The 19,526-nt window shown below is 41.2% G+C and overlaps 2 protein-coding genes across 2 annotated transcripts; one reads left to right on the plus strand and one right to left on the minus strand.

The window, feature by feature from the left end:
- Nucleotides 1-4,450: 4,450 nt before the first annotated feature.
- On the plus strand, nucleotides 4,451-8,717 carry LOC109465528 (plasminogen-like). The gene is made up of 4 exons (XM_019762884.1): nucleotides 4,451-4,541; nucleotides 5,464-5,724; nucleotides 7,984-8,130; nucleotides 8,356-8,717. The coding sequence occupies exons 1-4, from the start codon at nucleotides 4,451-4,453 to the stop codon at nucleotides 8,358-8,360; spliced, it is 504 nt and encodes a 167-aa protein (XP_019618443.1). The 3' UTR covers nucleotides 8,361-8,717.
- A 5,397-nt stretch (nucleotides 8,718-14,114) lies between these two features.
- Nucleotides 14,115-18,529, minus strand: LOC109465529. The gene is made up of 5 exons (XM_019762885.1): nucleotides 18,456-18,529; nucleotides 18,102-18,267; nucleotides 17,804-17,957; nucleotides 17,210-17,236; nucleotides 14,115-16,519 (listed from the first exon to the last, which is right to left on the minus strand). The coding sequence occupies exons 2-5, from the start codon at nucleotides 18,245-18,247 to the stop codon at nucleotides 14,930-14,932; spliced, it is 1,917 nt and encodes a 638-aa protein (XP_019618444.1). The 5' UTR covers nucleotides 18,248-18,267; nucleotides 18,456-18,529; the 3' UTR covers nucleotides 14,115-14,929.
- Nucleotides 18,530-19,526: the final 997 nt, after the last annotated feature.

Consider the following 19,526-nt stretch of genomic DNA (forward strand, 5'->3'; position numbering starts at 1 on the left):
ACACACACAAACAAACGCTATGGAAAACACAACCGTCTTAGCAAAGGTAACGATCCACCTTGTGAGAATTTTGCAATGAATTTGATTAATTCATCTGATTATTTTTTATTATTCCTTTATTCTACAATTAAGGAAGGCAAAGGAGATCCAAAGATAAGATAGGCTAGCCGGTAAACACTTGTTCAGAGTGCCTTGGAAGTAAAACTTTCTATAAAAAGTATCACCACTTAGTTATTGAAATATTTATAAATTCAACCCAACCTTTTTCTTCGCTTACGAGTAACATTCTAGCGTGTCATTTGTCGTACACAGGATGTGTAAAGTGCTAGATTAGAAAATACATTTATATAAAAATAATAGACCTTGGTCAATTAGGGAACATTGAAACTTTATTAAAACCTTGCTGTGAGTGTGAAAAATTAAGGGTAAATGGATATACATGTTTTGTACATTTGTAACGGCGTATTTACTGGTCGGTTAAAAAACACAATGCATTAATTGAAATGAAAAATGGACAAGAGTCAGCCACATACAACAGTCTATATATGATAGATGGTCTTAATAAACCTCATGAAGTGACTTGTACATAAATGTACATGTATGACGCAACAGGCCAGCACTTTGTTAACATCCGGGAAAAATTGTCTGTTTGACTTTGTAGAGAAGGACTAAGTTGAAACTAGACAGTACTGTGAGTCCTGTCTATGTCAAAGGCATAAAAAAGAACTTTTTTTTTGCTTTTTTTGTTTTCTTTTCTAGCACCAAAAACAAACACCTTGGCTTTTAGAAACAAAACTAAGATTCCCGGGTTACCCTGTTTATCATTAGCGTAATCGGAACTTATACGCTTCGACAAAAACAGGTTGATGGAGATGTTGCAAAGTTCAACCTTGTTCATGTTTTCCCGGGATGTTGCGGTGGACCTTCTGGTTCACTTTACAGTCCCTCCTGTACAGATGCCCGTCTCGCTGCCACAATCATCGCCAGCCAATTTCTGGCCTTGCGGCTCCCGTCCCAGATTAATGTCGCCTGGTTCGTGCCTAGAACTGGTAACAGGATGGGGGTAAGTAGTGCCAGCACTGGGTGGATCGGGGGTGTCTGCGGGCGGGCGGACTGTCCGGTCTCCGAGTTGGCGCTGGGACGTGAAGCCTGCTTCTGACCGGCCTCGGTTTTGGGGCGTGGGGGATCATCGACCTTCTTCTGTCGGGGTGAGATGTTGCCTTTCACCTGCCTGGCCTCGGTGGTGGGCCGATCCTTTTGACCCTCGGTGTTCTTCGGCTGTTGCTCAGGGAGAGTGGCCATGGGGGCGTCTGCCCTCGCTGTGGTCTCTGTCTTTGGCTGAGACTTCTTCTTTGGGCTTTGTAGCAAAAACCCGGGCTTCATGCCGCCGAATGTTCCCTTCGGTTTGCCGGTGTTGGCCGTACCGGGAGCCCGCACAGAGGCGCTGGGTTTGTCGGGCTCTGCAGGTTTGTTCTTCGCGATCGTGTCCGCATGGTTGGTAGGCCCGTTCAAGTCACTACGCCGGGCTTTCTTCTTGACAGCCTCCTGGAGAGGCACACTTGGCGGCTCCACGAATGGAGGAATCTCAACTTCACATCTCTCGACTCCGATGGCGGCGTTCAACGCTGTGGTGGAGAAAAAAGAACCTTGTCAGAAACGGTCATACTTGTAGATCGAATCTTAGAACGTTGCCGAGTCTAGTTCTGTTCGAGCGCGGCGGACAGAAACTGCTCTGAAGTAAAACTGAAGTAAACTTGCTCTCACCATTGCCGATGGAGCCCAAAATCCTGGCGGCGAGGCCGAACAGGAAAATAGTAGACACTATGATGAAGCTGAACATGGCGTCAATACGCACACAGCTGCAGGAACTCTGGAATCACGCAGAAATCAAGACGGTCGAAGAAAACACACGTCCACTTCGCTTTCAGACTTTCAGAACTGAAGTACATTTGTGACGTCACAGAAAAAGTATCAAAGGACGTGATCTCACTGTGACGTTAAAATGACATGTACTTGAAATGGCGTCACTGGACATAATAAAAGTGTCTGTGACGTAATTACCTTCGCCAAGAAGGTTATGTTTTCAGAGGCGTTCGTGTATGTGTGTGTGTATGTGTGTGTGTGTGTGTGTGTGTGTGTGTGTGTGTGTGTGTGTGTGTGTGTGTGTGTGTGTGTGTGTGTGTGTGTCCGTCTGTAGACACGATAACTTGAGAAGGCTCAATGGATTGTCTTGATACTTGGTAGGTGGGTAGGTATTGATGAGACCTGGAAATGATTAGATTTCGGACCCCCTAGCGGCTTGTTACGGTACTGCAGCTGAACTTCCGGTTTTGATATCTCGTGATCTAGACGTGCTAGGGTGACGAAATTTAGATGGTACATGTAGGTGGCGCTTGTGCTGGGGAAGGCGTGAGGTTGGGCCCCCTGGCGACTTTCTCTGGAACTGCAGGGCTATCTGTTTGAAGTGTACTGATCAACCGCGACGGGGGCTGACATGCTTTACCAGATATCTTTTTACCCAGCGCTGACGTCATACTTTAGAAAATCCACATGTTGGGTCAATGTATTAAGGAAAGACCGTACTGACTGGTCGAAAGCTTCTCGGTGACAACATTTACACTTTTGTGTTGGAACAAATATTTCAACAAGCGTAAATGTTGTTAAACTGACTAAACCGCGCTCCTGATGGCCGCCCGCCCTGTAGGCTGCCGACCCTCTTTGGGTGGGGGTCATTAACCTCCGGCCGAGAGAGCTTGTGTAACACAGGCTACAATTTTGTTAGCTTCGCATAAAGAATCCTTCTGTTTAAATAGGGGTTTAAGGTTATCGAAACAACCTACAAAAGTAGCTCCCCTAATCCCCTCTAATTGGAGTAAATGTTTTCAACAAAGAGACTTTCTCAAATGCAATTTCAAGTGCAAGCTTAAGAAACGCGTTAGCGAAAAAAAAAACAAGTTGGTGATTGACATCATGACTTAGTACCATTTTAGCACGAAATCAGGGAACAATGCACACGTCACTGGATTTGCCACTCCTGATATGATGAGATCTTCTAGCTTAGCTTTTCCTAGGCACTTTTAGCAGTCGATAGATGACTTTCAAAGCTAACAACTTTAACCATAGAGTGTGTGAACTAAGCTTGACTAAGTCCAACAGCACACAGTATATCAAACGTTCGGTTTACGCAGCCAACTTTTCTCTGAAAACTTACAGTCCAGCAGGTACGTCCTTGCCAGCTTATAGATGATGGGTGGTAGCAACTGTTTCCGAGTGACCCTGGTGTTGTTGATTTACGTTTTGTGTCTGGGGAAGGAAGGTCTGACATTACTGACAGTACAGCAAGCCCAGCACCTTACAAGTAAGTACTACATATCCCTGTCATTCCCGTGTGCTTCACTTTATACTCTGAACGTACTGACAGTACAGTAAGCTAAGTGACTACATGCCTCCGCCGTGACGTGTAAGCATTAAGATGCAAATCTTTAATTCCAACTAGTAGAAATAGCAGTATCAAACTCTTCCTTTATACTATTGTAACCGAGGTGGAATTCACCAGGTTCTTTGAGGATGCTGCACGGGAGACTAACTGCAGGGCTAGCAAGAACACACGCAGGACACAGGCATTGCCGTCACACACGCACGGGAGTCGATGGGCTGGGACAGTCTCTCTCTGTAACCTTCTCGCGAGCTGTCTCTGTCTCAGACTGTCCTCTAGACTGTTCTCTCAACCCACCGAACACCCAGCTTTTATTGTCAAACCACAGACTGGACACATATTGCAATGCAGACAGTCGTCTAGCAAGGGAACAACACAATATTTCGCACCCATACGACATGTCCTTGATGTTCCTATCATCAAAGCCTCGAATTAGCATAACCAGATTATCATACTGGTCACAAAAACTTCAAAGACGATGGCCTCTTACAATATGCATAAAAAGTGTCATTTTCAAACCCTTACACTATTATAGCTAATCTGCTTGTGTGTTGGAAAAGGCAACTAGTGTAACTTCAGGGCAGGAACAAAAAGTACCCTACATGAAGAAATTTTTCTGATATTTAATTTACTGCCATTTCAATGCATTCTCTTCTTAGCTCATACATGGAGCGTTTCAAATAGCACCAAAGCAAGCTTCTGGAGACGTTTCTTTATTGTTCCAGCTATTTGTCTTCGACAAGAAGGCTATGAAATCGTTTTGACACTGTTTGGCGGCTCCTTTGCGGCTCCAGATGTCTTACTGAGGGACGACTGAAGTGTGCTAGATATAGCTTGCAGTCCTTCAACTAAAAACACGTTATATGAGAAAACAGGTCCTATGTTAAGAATGGGATACGATTGCAAACCAATGCTTATGCATCCTGTAATGTTCCAGACAGACTTGAACGGCTGAAATTGAAGATTGATGCGGTGAACTTCAACGTGAGCCGAACTACTCGTACTCTGAACAACATGGCGGCGAAGGGTCTTCCTAAGAGCCTGGATGTTTCCCTACCCAGTCCAACCTCTCCCAATACAACACCCACACCTACACCTACACCTGGTGAGGTTTAAGGTTATTATGGCTTCTATAGATGGTCGCAAAAAAGGCATGCAAATGCTGAGGGTCTGGCGCAATGGCTTATTGGTTCATTGGTCAAACATTACCCGTGCAATCGCAGCCTTTTATAATCGGTGAAACTGAACTTGTGACATTGCATGCACTTTCAAGTTGATTAAGGACGTTCTGTTAAATTTCATTATTGTTTATGTCCGTGTTTGCGTGCTTATTTTTCTACTTGTACCACAAATCCCTTTATAAGTTGCGCCCTCCCTCGTGAGTCCCCGTGAGTTTTTATTTCCCATTTCGTTTTTTTTTTCCGATCTTGTATACAGCTGTGATGCATGCAGTAAACAGATAAACGTACTCTGTTTCACACATGTATCGGCTGTTAGTCAGCAACCGGGCACACTCGATCTTGTCCACCTACCGTGTGATGTTATGCGGCCAATCCCGCGTCTGTATTGAGCGAAAACATTTTGCTCTCACTCTCTCTGTCCCCCCCCTAAAATGATTCTACTCTGCGGATGTACCTTTCAACAAATATAGCTTAACCATTTTTTTTGCCTCCTGGGAGAGTTTTTCGCTGTCGAAAAATCGACCGTATTAGGCTGCAAATCCGACATTCTGGCGGCGGCAGTCGGAACGGCCCTTCCCGCGCTGATTTTGACGGAGGTGTTCGAGTTGCTAGGGCGTTGCTAAGGGGGACCGGCTTATGGAACGGTCTTATTAAGGTTGTATCGTATCTAAAACAGTCAGTACCCGGCCTTTATTTATGACACCACTGGACCTCTTTAGTCTCTGCAAATGTTGGAAATTAGGCAAATGTTGTGAATAATTTGCTAAAGCTTCAATTATCTTATTGAGGCAGGAGATTTTGTAATGTCCTATTTTACATACAGGTAATGTCATATTTTACGTACAGCCCAAACCAAAGACTGTAAGACAGGCGATGGGAACTTCTACCGAGGAACAGTCTCTGTGACCCGCACGGGCAGGACGTGTCAAGGCTGGGACAGTCAGACTCCTCATCGTCACTCAAGGACGCCTGCCAACTACCCTGCATCCGGGCTGGACCAGAACTACTGCCGGAATCCTGAAGGAGAAGATACCCTTTGGTGCTACACCACGGATTCCGGAAAGAGATGGGAGTTCTGTGATGTGCCATTCTGTGACGCACCATTTGGTAAGGTTTAAAATAGTTTTATAAATATAACCTTTTGATAAATACAGTTCCACGACCTCACACCTTCGCTAACTCATAGGAAATTCAAACTGTACTACTGGATAAATTACGGACATAATATCCGGACGTTTCGAGTGGCATCCACCACTCTTCTTCAGCGTCACTAATGAACTAACAGAACTCAATAAGGCATATATGAGCCTTATCGAGTTTTGTTAGTTCATTAGTGACGCTGAAGAAAAGTGGTGGATGCCACTCGAAACGTCCAGATATTATCTCCGTAATTTATCCTGTAGTATTTGTTTGTTTATTTGTTTATTTATTATTTGCACGTATAAAAAAGTTACATAAATAATAATAATAAGAGAATATGCGGGGTAGGCTAGAAACCTATGTGTTTTAAGGGCCTACCCCAAACAAAGGTAACTATGATACATGACAAAAGTATAGTAACTATACTAGTTTACACACTTCAGTTATTATTTCTGTATCTTGATTTTGTTTAATTAATCAATTATTTCATTGTTTAATTTGAATTTCCTATGAATATTGTTTACCTGGATGTCTAACATTCATCGTCGCACCTTCGCTAACGTTTACGTCTGAATTATACATATCTCTCATTGATTAAGATGCTCACTTGCATGAAGTATTATTTTATCATATTCTCACAAAATAAGTCCATGATTCAAAATCATGTTAATTAGATCGGTGTTTGCGTAATTCGCAAGCATCAGTTGAGATATCTATACACCATGAAACTACCAGTATTCATGGTTCCTGAGTAATCATCTCAAAGTTGTGATAATCATCTTAAAGTTGTGAAACAAATGCCACTGTAGTTCCAGAGCAAGCGGCTAGGAATGTCTACATAAAAAAGGCTAATTCAATTTTTTTCAAGTCAACTCTTCTCCTATCAACAGCGTTGTGCCCTCTTAGTGGGGGCAAGAGCCAAATTAAAGTTGATGAAGCCCTGCCCTTTCAGTTACCATAACAAATTAATGTTAACTCATGGACTCCATTGAAATGCATGTTACAGAGAATCCCATTAGTGCTGTAAGCTGGCAACGATGCAAAACTTCAGGCTGGATGACACTTGTCCTTTACCTGTGTCGGAACACATATAACTATCACTTTAGACCATACCATCAGAATATCACATGCTGCATTTGTTCTAAGTTTTGGTACCAAGTCACACCTTTTTACGACTGACGAATATTGTTGAGGCCGTCATTTGCACGAAACAAGTCATTTGATTATATTCTCCACGAAAAAACATGGGTTACGTCACAACAGTCTTATGTTTAGAAAGAGGGCGATTCCAGCATTTTGGCGTCAATTATGCAGATCCTGATTCACAGATTAGTTACGTTTCACCATGTCCACCTGCACCTTTATAAAATCAACTTTATAAAATCCTTGATTATATTTCAGTCCATACCATGGTATGGATGAAATATATTGTGTTCTCTCATGTTTCTCCTTCTTCTCCTGCCAATCAGTCAAAGGGATTCAACTCCGCCATCATTCAGCCAAATGACTTGAAATTTGGCATGGAGGTAGAGTGGGCCAATACCCCCAGTACGTTTTTTTTTTTCATTTTTTTGATACATGCCTTTGAAAAATTTTTATGAAGGTTTTTTGGGGCATTTTTCGCCAAAAAATGGATTTTTGGATCCTGATCCCTGGTTTTACAACCAAATGATCTGAAATTCGATATAAGGGTACCTTGAACATGTGTCTACAGAATAGCAGTCACATATTTGGCATACACCACTTCCAAATGACTCATTTGGGGGACTTTAATGGCTATTTTCAGCAAAAAAAGGGCCAAAAGTGCTATACCCGTTCCATGTTCTATCTAAAGAATGGCCGGTTCCATCCATGGAACATGTGTTCCATTGCGGGTTACCTGAGGTCACATTGCACCTAAGTGGTGCGTAATAACCCACACATTCAATTTTATGTGCCTAAGACCGTCAAAATGTATCAAATCTCATCATTGTTAGTTTTTGCATACCTGTAATGAGATTAGTAAAGCTTTCGAGATTCAAAGTACTTGTTGTTGCATCTTTGTTCTCATATAGCTACTATTTAATTCATTTATTTTTGAGAACCTTTGCCAGTTTTGCACTGGGGTAAGTTTGGAATACTCCACTTTTGCGTGGGAGGGAGATGGACTGAAATATGCTGTATTTGCTCCCAAGCAAATGTCGGCCTTTCTAGTTATTATTTACTTTATCATTTATTTATTATTAGGTAAAGAATGCTTGGTCGAACCTACCATGCGGGTGGATTGCGGTTGGGGTGGCATCACTCCAGAACAGTGTGGCCAGCGAGGATGCTGCTTCAATGATTCAATAGTTGAAGTAAAATGGTGTTTTTACACTTTGGAAGTTAACAGAGGTAGGCCAAATTATTAGATAATATCTGTGTACTCTTTCTCCCTCTCCTTCTCCTTGGCATTGTTTTTTATTTGTCCTTTATATGTGTCATTTTACTTTTATTTTGCATCCTTCCATTTTCATAGAATTTCTATTCGGTAAAATTAGATGTTAGCTTCGCTGCACCTGACTAATAAATGTTATTTCAAATGGTATGTTTACTAACTATAATGTTTATTCTTTTCAGATTGATCTCAACTGATCCATGCCTACTGATGTTTGGTGGCGCCATAGATCTTTGAAATGCTTTCAGAACTATGCTTTGAGTTTGTTCTCCACTTGTCTATTAATTTCTTTACACCAAAAACGATGTTGTTTATGATTCTTTGGACGTCTTTTTTCAAATACGTGTCAAGAAGAAGGTTGCCAACATTCAAGTTAAAGATTGCACGTTGAAAATACACCCAAACAATGTCGTCAGTTTTGTAATTGGTCACATTGTTATGACAGGTAGATGTTTGAACACTACATTTTACACATGTAAGAATTAATATACATCACAAGTTGTGCAAGTTTTGATACGCTAAGATGCATGAGAATGTCCATTGATCGTGGGGTCGTGTGGCGCAGCGGCAGCATTCTCGACTCGGAACCAGAGGCCCCGGGTTCGAGTCCTGACATGCCACCGATCTTGTGCCCTTGGGAAAGGCACTTTACACGACTTTCCTCACTTCGCTCAGGTGTAAATGAGTATTGTACTGTCCCTGTGTTGGTGGCGGCATTAATATAAGTTGAAAAAACTTGAGTGTGCCGTCATCACGTCTAGTGATTGCATGTTTCGGAATGTATATATACAAAAAAATGTCCATTGATGGTTTATTGACTTTTGTAGTTTGTTGTTACACAGAAGAATTGGATACGGATAGGTTTATTGTTTATTACAGCTCTAACTAATCATGTCAGTCAACTACATTTATGCGATTACCAAGAAGCGAGAGGAAGTCGAAAGTACTTGTGTATTCTAGACGTTTATATTTGCATTTATATACTTTGGTAAACATGTGACCTGTGATTAGCCCAGTGGGGCAAAATGTACACTAAATGTCATTCATTAACATTTTCCACATGACAAGTAGCTAGTAGAAAAGGAGAGAGAACAGTGCAGGTGACATCACCAGCGCTCATCCCAAACATACACATCAATAAAAATAACATTGATTACATTATGCATTATACATCATGAGACAGAATAGGTGGATATATATTCCAGTATTTGTAGTCAACAAGGTCTACCAGGGCCTTAAAGCCAAACATGCATCGTTTTTACAGGCTGATTACCATGTATTCTTATAGTTGAAGAATGCTCCTGAAACCTGTTTAATAATATTATATCCACTGCACAGTATGTTTTATCCCTATGTGTTACATTTTATCCCTATGTGTGTAAACAGCTGTGTGTTGCATTTGTAATTCTATTTTGTAACCAGGCCCAACAATTCAGCCTAATGCATCTATAGGCTGCCAGTGGGTCTTGGGGTTTATCTGTTCAACAACAATAAACCAGTCTATTGGCATTTCCTAGAATAAAAAAGAAATAGTAGTTTCTTCAGAAAAAGGGTAGAGGTGTTACAGATGTTACAGATAAGATTTAGATGAAAGCATTCCATATATTGAATTATTTTTTTTTCTGAGCGTCCAAACGACACACTGGTTACTAATGTTTATACCACGGATGCCCACACTGTTAAAAATCGCCATGCATCAATATACATTGGTAATGTCTTCTATAATCTGGTATATTTTACCAGGTGAGGTAATGGTTCAGTTTTATTTGATGAGAAAAGAGGATCTGTGTGACGTAACGTAAGACTACCTGCGTGTCAGACTGCATCAAAAGCCTTGCAAGTGTTTGTAAAACCACAAAGACCTCAGGAGCTTGATTTGAGTGCTCAATTTTCTACAAATAATTTTATTCGTATCAGCTGATTAACAAAGTTGAAACTGAATCCTATCGCATACCGTGCTGATATTTGTGAGGCAAAATACGATGTCGCTGATAGGAAACGTTTGCTTGTTTTGTCCCGTAGGCTGGTTTAGTTAACGTTATATTGGTGATTTGAAAAAAAAAAGACTGACTCCTAATACACGTATGTTGTTTTTAGGCTATTTCAAACGCTGTATAAAAATTAAGAAAATGTACCAGTTTACCAGTGATAGTCGTTGACAGGCATAATTTGCCCGTCAAAGATTCCACAACAAATTACTCAAGACTGAAGATACGCCCAAGTTTGACGGACAAAAACAACAACTTGCATACGTGAAAATGCGAAGTATATTTTGAAAAGTACTGTATATACAAGGACCACCTGGCCAGTGTAATCATTGGCGAAGGTATATGAAGTCGTAGAACTCTTGTTGAACATTTCAATAATATTTATTACTGCGTCTATCATACAGCAATTACGTCATAGACACGTTTATTATATCCCGTGACGTCATTTTAAGTACATGTCATTTTAACGTCACAGTGAGGTCACGTCCTTTGATACTTGTTCTGTGACGTCACAAATGTACTTCAGTTCTGGAAGTCCCTGAAAGCGAAGTGGACGTGTGTTTTCTTCGACCGTCTTGATTTCTGCGTTATTCCAGAGTTACTGCAGCTGTGTGGGTATTGACGCCATGTTCAGCTTCATCATAGTGTCTACTATTTTCCTGTTCGGCCTCGCCGCCAGGATTTTGGGCTCCATCGGCAATGGTGAGAGCAAGTTTACTTCAGTTTACTTCAGAGCAGTTTCTGTCCGCCGCGCTCGAACAACAGAACTAGACTCGGCAACGTTCTAAGATTCGATCTACAAGTATGACCGTTTCTGACAAGGTTCTTTTTTCTCCACCACAGCGTTGAACGCCGCCATCGGAGTCGAGAGTAGTGAAGTTGAAGATGTGAAGAAGAAAGCCCGGCGTAGTGACTTGAACGGGCCTACCAACCATGCGGACACGCCGAAGAACAAACCTGCAGAGCCCGACAAACCCAGCGCCTCTGTGCGGGCTCCCAGTACGGCCAACACCGGCAAACCGAAGGGAACATTCGGCGGCATGAAGTCCGGGTTTTTGCTACAGACCCCGGCAAAGAAGAAGCCTCAGCCCAAGACGGAGACCGCACCGAAGGCAGACGCCCCCAAGGCCGCTCTCCCTGAGCAACAGCCGAAGAACACTGGTACCGCGGGTCAGAAGGATCGGCCCACCGCCGAGGCCAGGCAGGTGAAAGGCAACATCTCACCCCGACAGAAGAAGGTCGATGATCCCCCACGCCCCAAAACCGAGACCGGTCAGAAGCAGGCTTCACGTCCCAGCGCCGACTCGGAGACCGGACAGTCCGCCCGCCCACAGACGCCCCCGATCCACCCAGTGCTGGCACAACTTACCCCCATCCTGTTACCAGTTCCAGGCACGAACCAGGCGACATTAATCTGGGACGGGACCCGCAAGGCCCGAAATTGGCTGGCGATGATTGTGGCAGCCAGAAGGGCGGCCGGACTGTAAGTGAAGCAGAAGTTCCACCGCAACAACAGGAAAAGATGTGGAAATAGCATCGTCATCAACCTGTTTTTGTCGAAGCGTATAAGTTCCGATTACGCTATCTATAAAACAAGGTAGCCCGGGTATCTTAGCTTTGTTTTAACAGCTAAGATGTTTGTTGAAAAAAAAAAGCAAAAAAAAAAAGTTCTCTTTTTAGTGCCATTGACATAGACAGGACAGTGCGTTTCATCTCAGACTAGTCCTTCTCGACATTTTTTTCAGATGTTAAAATTAACAGAATAAAGTGATACCCTGTTGCTTCATATGTACCGTGCATGAGGTTTATAAACACAATTTCTCGTTTATACACGTAGACTGCTATACTAGTATGTGGCTGACTCTTGTCCATTTTTAATTTTACTTAATGCTTTCGGGTTTTTTTAAACATTGTGACCAGTAAATACGGTCGTTGCACAAAGTCATGTATATCCACCCTTGATTTATATTGTCACAGCAAGGTTTTAATAAAGTTTCAATGTTCCTGATTTGACAAGGTCCATGTCTTTTCTAATCTAACACTTAACGTCCTATGTACTACAAATGACACGCTAGAATGTTACTCGTAAGCGCAGAAAAGGCTTGGGATAAATTCATGAATATTTCAATAACTAACTGGTGATACCTTTCATAGAAAATTTTACTGGGAAGGTACTAGTACTCTGAACGAATGCATATCTAGCTTATCTTATATTTGGATCTCCTTTGCCTTCCATTGATATAGAATAAATGGAATGGACAAATCAAATCCAACGCAAAATTCTGACAAGGTGGCATATATTCGCCAAGGTTAACGTTATGTTTTCCATAGAGTTTGTTTGTAGGTGGTTTAGCACGATAACTCAAGAAGCTTTAGATGGATTGTTATGAAACTTGGTAGGTAGATAGATGTTGATAAGTGCTCACAATTATTAGATTTTGGGCCTCCTGGCAGCTTTTCTATGTACTGCAGCAGAACTCTCGGTTTTGATATCTCGTGATCTGGACATGTTAGAATCACGGAGTTTGGATGATTGATTTTGGCATTCCATGACAATAGTATCATTTTCCAATATAGTTTTTTTCAATGTTGTTTTTAATCTATGGCACATATTTCTGATTTTGCAGCTGCTTCGTAACCTTTACTCTTTGGTTGAAAACCTTTTTTTCGAAAAGAACGAAAATTCAATGTTCAGTTCCTGAATGCTACAGTGCCTAAAAAATATTAATGTCTTCATACATTGAAGAGGCTTGGAAGATGGCAATGTTCATGAATGATATGATGATTGGAATACATGTGCTGTACAATATACTATTATATAAGATACTGCAAAAATTTAGATACATGTACAGGTATATATATCATTAATTTAGTCTTGGACCCAAGGTATAATCGTATATCCAATATTACTTTGCTGCCTCATAATAATGGTTTAACAAATCAATTACAAACGAAAGCATAGTATCAAACTTTTTATTTAGCACACATGCTCCATGTATTCTATTATATACCCAGATAATAATAATGTTGACCTAAAACTTATTTTCCATTTCAGACAGGTTCAGTATAAGAACCAAATTGACAAAAACATGGGATTTTAACACATATCTACAAGTCACACAAGTTCCCTCTGGAGTTTCTTTTATTCATATATACATACATTCACTGAACCAACCATTACAGAATAATTCAAATCAAAACAAAGCATTGATCATAACAATAATCATAACAATAATTCAAATCACAACAAATCATTGATCACAAAAATTGTCATGAGAATAGTTCAAATCAGAACAAATCATTCCCTCTGCAGTAAAAGAATTCAAGTGTTATAATAATATTTTATTCTTATCGTTAACACCAAGTGATGAAAGCAATTTCTAACACTAGTATCATTACATATCAGTCAGAAATACTTTAACCGGTGTAGTTTTCTTTTCTAATTGATACAACTTGAAAGTCAACAAAAAGAAATCTAAGATTTCATACCTACGGCAATTTTATCACAATGTATCATATCATGTATCATATCGACAATGTGAATAGCATATTTAGAAACTGACTGTTGCACTAATCATCCGAACAGCATCAAACAAAACACCGTCAAATGAATGTTAACAAAATCGTCAGTTGCTGAGTTGGATGACTGTACACCAGCAAAGTAGTTTCTACTAGTAGTTTCTTAGTAGTTATCAGTAGCTCTGTGTGTACTAATTGTCTGTTTTTATGTATGTTTTATTGTTTTACATATATTTTAATATATGTTTTATTGCAAATTCGTGCCCGAGGTTGTTAAAACAATACAGCATCGTCAGCTGAATGTTAAAAGCCGTTATCTGGATTATGTACACCAGCAAGACCGTAACATACATAACATCGTCAGATGAGAGTAATTAAAACAAGCATACACAACCAGAACCGGTACCGTTCCAGGTCTTACGTCAGCTATAAATATATTTCGTCGGATATTACATCATTTAAACACAAACTCCTCAAGGCCACCTACAACAGATTTAACACACATTACAGTCTTGACCTGCCATGTACTTGGACCACTTCTTGTGGGTGCAGTTCTTGCATTGCCTCTAGACCCTACTAAGTTCCTATATCAACATGATGTATTCCCACCTATTATTAGGTAAAATTGTTTAATGCTTAACATATCATATTGTTATATTTATTGCTTATTTCTACATATTGCTGCAATTGATTATGTATTTGACTGTGTAATGTTGTTGTTGTTCATGTGTGTTTACACATTCATTGTTTTTTGTAAGGGAGGGCAACTTGTAAAGGTGCGTAAGCACCTGTTTTGCCCTCCCTTTCACTTTGTGAAAAATTCAAATAAACAAATAAACAAATAAAATTCCACCATCGTAAAACGACTAACTACTATATACCCTACCTCCAACTATCATTTTAGTCCTCCTCACACTCCTCGGATATTCGGTATAAAGCTATTGGGGTCCAGTTGATGCGAATCGTTTTGGTTTCAATGACGTCCATAGCGATAATCATGCCGAGGAATTGTTATACTTAGTTACGTACAGTTGTTATGCGGGTTGTGATTTAGCAAGTTTAATGAGATTTATTTCGTAAGAGAGGAAAACATGTGCGTTAGGGAAAACGGGGTCGAAACCACGGTGAAGTCTTGGTCACCAAAGGAGGGTAATTTAACATTTTTCTGACGTGGGTAATTTATTTATGATTTCGAAATTACTGAAACTAGGAAACATTCAATTTCACGGTGGAAATACTAAGAGATGATTTAAATGGTAAACCTTTCATAGACTTGACGAAGCCAGTTGAGCCATATCGGAATGCCTTGCTTCGTATCCATGATGTTCAAGACCTTCGATACACCCGGTACCATCCTGTACAAACACCTGACAGGCAGAAGTAGAGGATGGGCTAAGTACGGAGGCAACATTTCCGTGTAGGTGGACACGCACACCCCGTTCACAACCAGCGTACCTGACAACGTGTGGGGACAGTACAGCCCCCGGCGGAGCACCTGCTCCACCTTTACCACTTTGTCAAGCACGGTCGGCAGACTGGCGTTTACGACCACGTAGACGGAGTCTCCTACCCTGACATCCTTTGCAGGAGTCAGTACAGGGCACATACCCTTAGGATCTAAGATGTACATAAAGTGGCCCTCCGATATATCAATACATTTGCCCGACTCCGTTTGGATAGAGAGGAAAGAGGCACATGTCTGTGGATTCGCATGACCAAACAAAAACACTTCATCAACTGAGGGCTTAGTAACCTTCTGTGAGGGAACTACAACACTTGTCCCAACTTGCAAACATTCCATAGTGATATGTTCACCGTTTGGAGCCATCACGGTAGACAATGCAGGAAAACAGAATCCTTTAGACCTTTCTCTCAAACCCTCTCTGATATCTTCCACCTCGGCAATGTTGCCAGTACCAAGTACCTCCCGTCTCTTATCGACAATTGATTCCTTTATACGCTTTCTCAAATAAGAGGAAAGAGGTTGTTTGTGGCTATTGGCATATTCTATGCCATCCATTACATCATCAGGCAGAACCTGCTCAACACCAAATGACCTGCCGATCTCGTCAAGAACTGTTCGGAAAGCTGACTCGCCCTCCTGAGATGGGATACCTGTCATCTCAGCCTGTGCGCTTGCCTCATCGTCATTTGCCTGCACAGTGGAGATTATTTCTCTCGCCATCTTTTTGGACTTTCTGGCCAATGGCTTCATCAACTCGTTTGTGTATGGCTCGAGATTTTGGGTGATAAGCATCTTATCAATCATTTCAACAAGCTCGGTGACTTGTGACAGTTTCTTCATCTCATCGTTTGTCTCATTGTCAAACAGAACGCAACGGCCGTTTACTTTCCGAATCAATTCTTTGAACTTGTCACTTTGCCTCCCTAGGTACGAAGGGAATGTGTCACCCCTTGGGGCTGCTTTCTTTTCAAACACGTCACCGTGTGTGAAAAGAAGTATGGTGTAGTCAAACAGCTTGCTACCAAACATCGTCTCAAGCGATTTTATGGCTCTCTCCTCCTCATCTGTATACTTAAAGCCAAAAGGAAAGACAATGAGAATCGCATGGATTCCGTCCGCTACCATACCAAGACACCTAGCTACTTCAGTCATAGCCTCATCATTTGGTCGTTCAGTGTCCATCACACCAGGGGTATCAACAACTACAAATTTGTCATACCTCCTGGCACCTGTACCTAACTCACACTTTGACGTGCAAGACACACAGTCGTAGGAGGTGGTAAAGTAGTTGTGCCCGATGATAGTGTTACCAGTGGCACTCTTTCCGTTGCCCGTCTTACCCAAGATCACCATGTGATAGGTGCGTTCTTGTTCCTATTGAATAAGATAAGGAAGAAATTGCCACTCGTGTCACCAGAACTACGCGATGATACTTCAACTACTTAAATTGTTATTGCACAGTTCCTGAACAGAACAACAGAATAAAGAAATGACAGGTCAACCTCTCTGGAATACGGGTATGAAACACGGATGGTCCGCATTCTTTTGTGAGAATTACTCTGCCATTTCATTCCATAGAGCCAAAAATGTTGGGGTACCTTCACACCTGAAACTGGGCAAGAAACATAATTTGTATAATAATTTCAGCTACGCAACAATTTCTGTAGACATTGTTCAGGAACTGTGCCAGAAGAATAGTAGTAGAAGTAGTATCGCATCGTAGAAACATAATTTTTTTCAATGCTCTTTGGGAAATACCAGAGATCATTATTGGGTATGGATATCATTGGTTCGTGAAAGTTGACATCGAGGCCGTATTTCATTAGTTTTAGTACGCCCTCTCTGTCACTTTCGAACCTGGCAAGGGAAAAAGAAAACTCATCCTTGGCGGCGTGCCGTCATTCAATCTACTTATGTCATGCCCCGACTCCGTATCTTAGTAATGTACCTGGGCCAATATGTATGTAGCGATTTAAAAAAGAGAGAAGAAATGACCACATGAGTCTACAGTGCGTTGTAAATGTGTCACTCAATGTGACTTGTTCTTTAAAAAAAGAAACTCACCCTTGTCCTGTCGCCAAAATCTCCCGCCTATAAGAAATCAAGATGAATAGTCACCTCATGATCTCATGGTCATAGTCTAAAACTAGAGTTCCAAGATCTCAGACCTTCGCCAAATAATTTTTACGACGGACAAATTATACATTTTCCTCCGTGATTATGCAAATAAGATCCTCATTTGCATGAATCAAATTAGTTTATCCTATCCTCAACCTAGTTACAGTCCTAGTACAAAGAAGGTCATTGTAACATGTCATCTTACTTTATGCAATTGAGGTCCTGATTTGAATTAATTGTGTTAAATGCTGGCAAGTCTTCCCGAGTTATTGTGTTCACAGACACACTCTTCACATTCTTCATATTATCTCCCTTAAACCACACCGTCAGTTCATGAATTCAATATACATGTATTAAGAAAATAGTGCATTGCATGCGCACTCTTCCAATAGTCAACAAGTCAAAATTATGCAATCATCATCTGAGGAAATCATTCATTGTAAATAGATCCTAAATTAGAGGAAATCATTCATTGTAAATAGATCCTAAACTCTTCTTTTCACAAAAAGATTCTTCCCCACGAAACAATTATAAAACTACCTCTTCAAAGTCCTCGATCAGACGGTCTTCTTGTTCCAACATCCCTGCCAGATGCTCTTGATGACACGCTGTACGCAGTGCTTCCCCTAGGGCGTAGAAAGCTCTATCTCCCATTCCCTGGATGTTTTCAAGAAGCAAAATGCTGGACTCGTACCTGGACGAGGAAATGTAGAAACTCTGTTTTGGGTTTTATGTATTAGTCTAATATTACTATGTCATGTTTAACGTTTGAAATTGTCTTTTCTTTAAAACACATGCAACACAATTCATTCATTGATTCCAAAATATTTGGCTATACCTTGTATGGTTACCCAGAATCTCGTCAGCCATGTCTTGGCTCAGTATGTTTGATTGGATAAGAAACGGTACGACGTATTTCGGCTTCATGTCTCTCGCCAAAGCTGGGGTGCGCTTTTTAATGATGTCACGGTGTTTGTCTGTCATGGGGCCTTGAGCTTGAAGAGCTAGGAAACAAAATCATTGATTAGATGTAGGTTTTGCAGATTTTTATCAGAATATCACTGTTGTATTCAGGTTACGACACAGTCAGCACTTGCTCTTATCAATACATTGCTTGCACATGCTTGCAGTTATTTGCAACTAATATATTAAGACTAGCTTGTTTTAACTCAGTATCAAAACTGCTATTTACCTCTTTGGGAGAAAAACGTCAATTGCGTGCTCGGTAGGGAACGATCGAAGCTAGTGTCTTGAGATCCTGAAAAATCTGACATTGAACCCGACTGCCGCCGACGTCTGTCATGTCCTGGGCTTGCTACAAAACCTGTGAAAATACTGGTACTCGTTAGGTCTGTGCACACAATCCTGCTTTACATAAACCTGGATGTAAAAAAGTAGCTGTTACTTACATTATTATTATTATTATCATTATCATAGTATCATTATTATTATAGAGCAATATGTTCTTATGTTGTTGTGTTTGGGAGGACAACTTGTAAAGGTGTCAATACACCTATTTTGTCCTCCCTTCCACTTGTATGACTTTGTACTTGTGGTGAATTCTAATAAACAAATAAACAAATATGTTGGGTTGTGCACTTGGAACCAATGGATAATCGATTGATAAGTCAGTTACAAATGCTATAACTATTGGTAAATTTCTGGTGATGATCCCGCACAAAGTACTGTTCAATTGCTTTGCATAACTGTTGTTTCAAGTACAATGTAACGTTTTTTTGTACCAATTTGGATGCTGGGGCCTGGCGACAAGTCGGCGTCTCCCGGAAACACTGCCCTTAATATGGCGTCAGCCATGGTCGGATCCAACCGTCTGTGAAGAAAATAGCTTTGTATAGTAAAATTGGGCACATAAAAAAATGTATTGATAAAAGGTTTAGAGATATTTGGGCAAAACTATCACTGCGCGGCCTAGAGGGTTTCGCATCTGGGGCAGAGCGGAGTGCGGGGAGGGCATGTGCCGGGGACGGGCTGACCAACGCCCGAGTGTAAACTCTCTGCCCGCCGCCTAGCTAACGAGTCTTGCCCCCAGGGCCTTTTTTGCCACGGTCTTTCTGCCTCAACACGGAAGTATGTGCACCTCTATAGTACAATTTACTCTTGAAATACGTTTCGCCCAGTCTATTGAGGTTTGGGGGCTGGTACCGGTTCTTCCCTGTCCGACTCACGGGGTTCAAGGTGCTTTGGTTTTGCACGGCGTTTAGGGATCTTCAGCATTGTTCAGGGTGGTGGGGCGCTACTAGTC

Source organism: Branchiostoma belcheri, unplaced genomic scaffold, assembly GCF_001625305.1.
Source record: "Branchiostoma belcheri isolate BF01 breed outbred unplaced genomic scaffold, Haploidv18h27 scaffold152, whole genome shotgun sequence".
Taxonomy (NCBI): domain Eukaryota; kingdom Metazoa; phylum Chordata; class Leptocardii; order Amphioxiformes; family Branchiostomatidae; genus Branchiostoma; species Branchiostoma belcheri.

Excerpts from the sequence above, each read along its gene's own strand:
- LOC109465528 (XM_019762884.1), top strand. The coding sequence starts at position 4,451 with ATGGCGGCGAAGGGTCTTCCTAAGAGCCTGGATGTTTCCCTACCCAGT. Across the intron at positions 4,542-5,463 it reads CACACCTACACCTACACCTG|CCCAAACCAAAGACTGTAAG; the intron begins GTGAGGTTTAAG and ends TTTTACGTACAG. Across the intron at positions 5,725-7,983 it reads ATTCTGTGACGCACCATTTG|GTAAAGAATGCTTGGTCGAA; the intron begins GTAAGGTTTAAA and ends ATTTATTATTAG.
- LOC109465529 (XM_019762885.1), bottom strand. The coding sequence starts at position 18,247 with ATGACAGACAAACACCGTGACATCATTAAAAAGCGCACCCCAGCTTTG. Across the intron at positions 17,958-18,101 it reads ATTCTGGGTAACCATACAAG|GTACGAGTCCAGCATTTTGC; the intron begins GTATAGCCAAAT and ends TTCCTCGTCCAG. Across the intron at positions 16,520-17,209 it reads ATTTTGGCGACAGGACAAGG|GAACAAGAACGCACCTATCA; the intron begins GTGAGTTTCTTT and ends CTTATTCAATAG.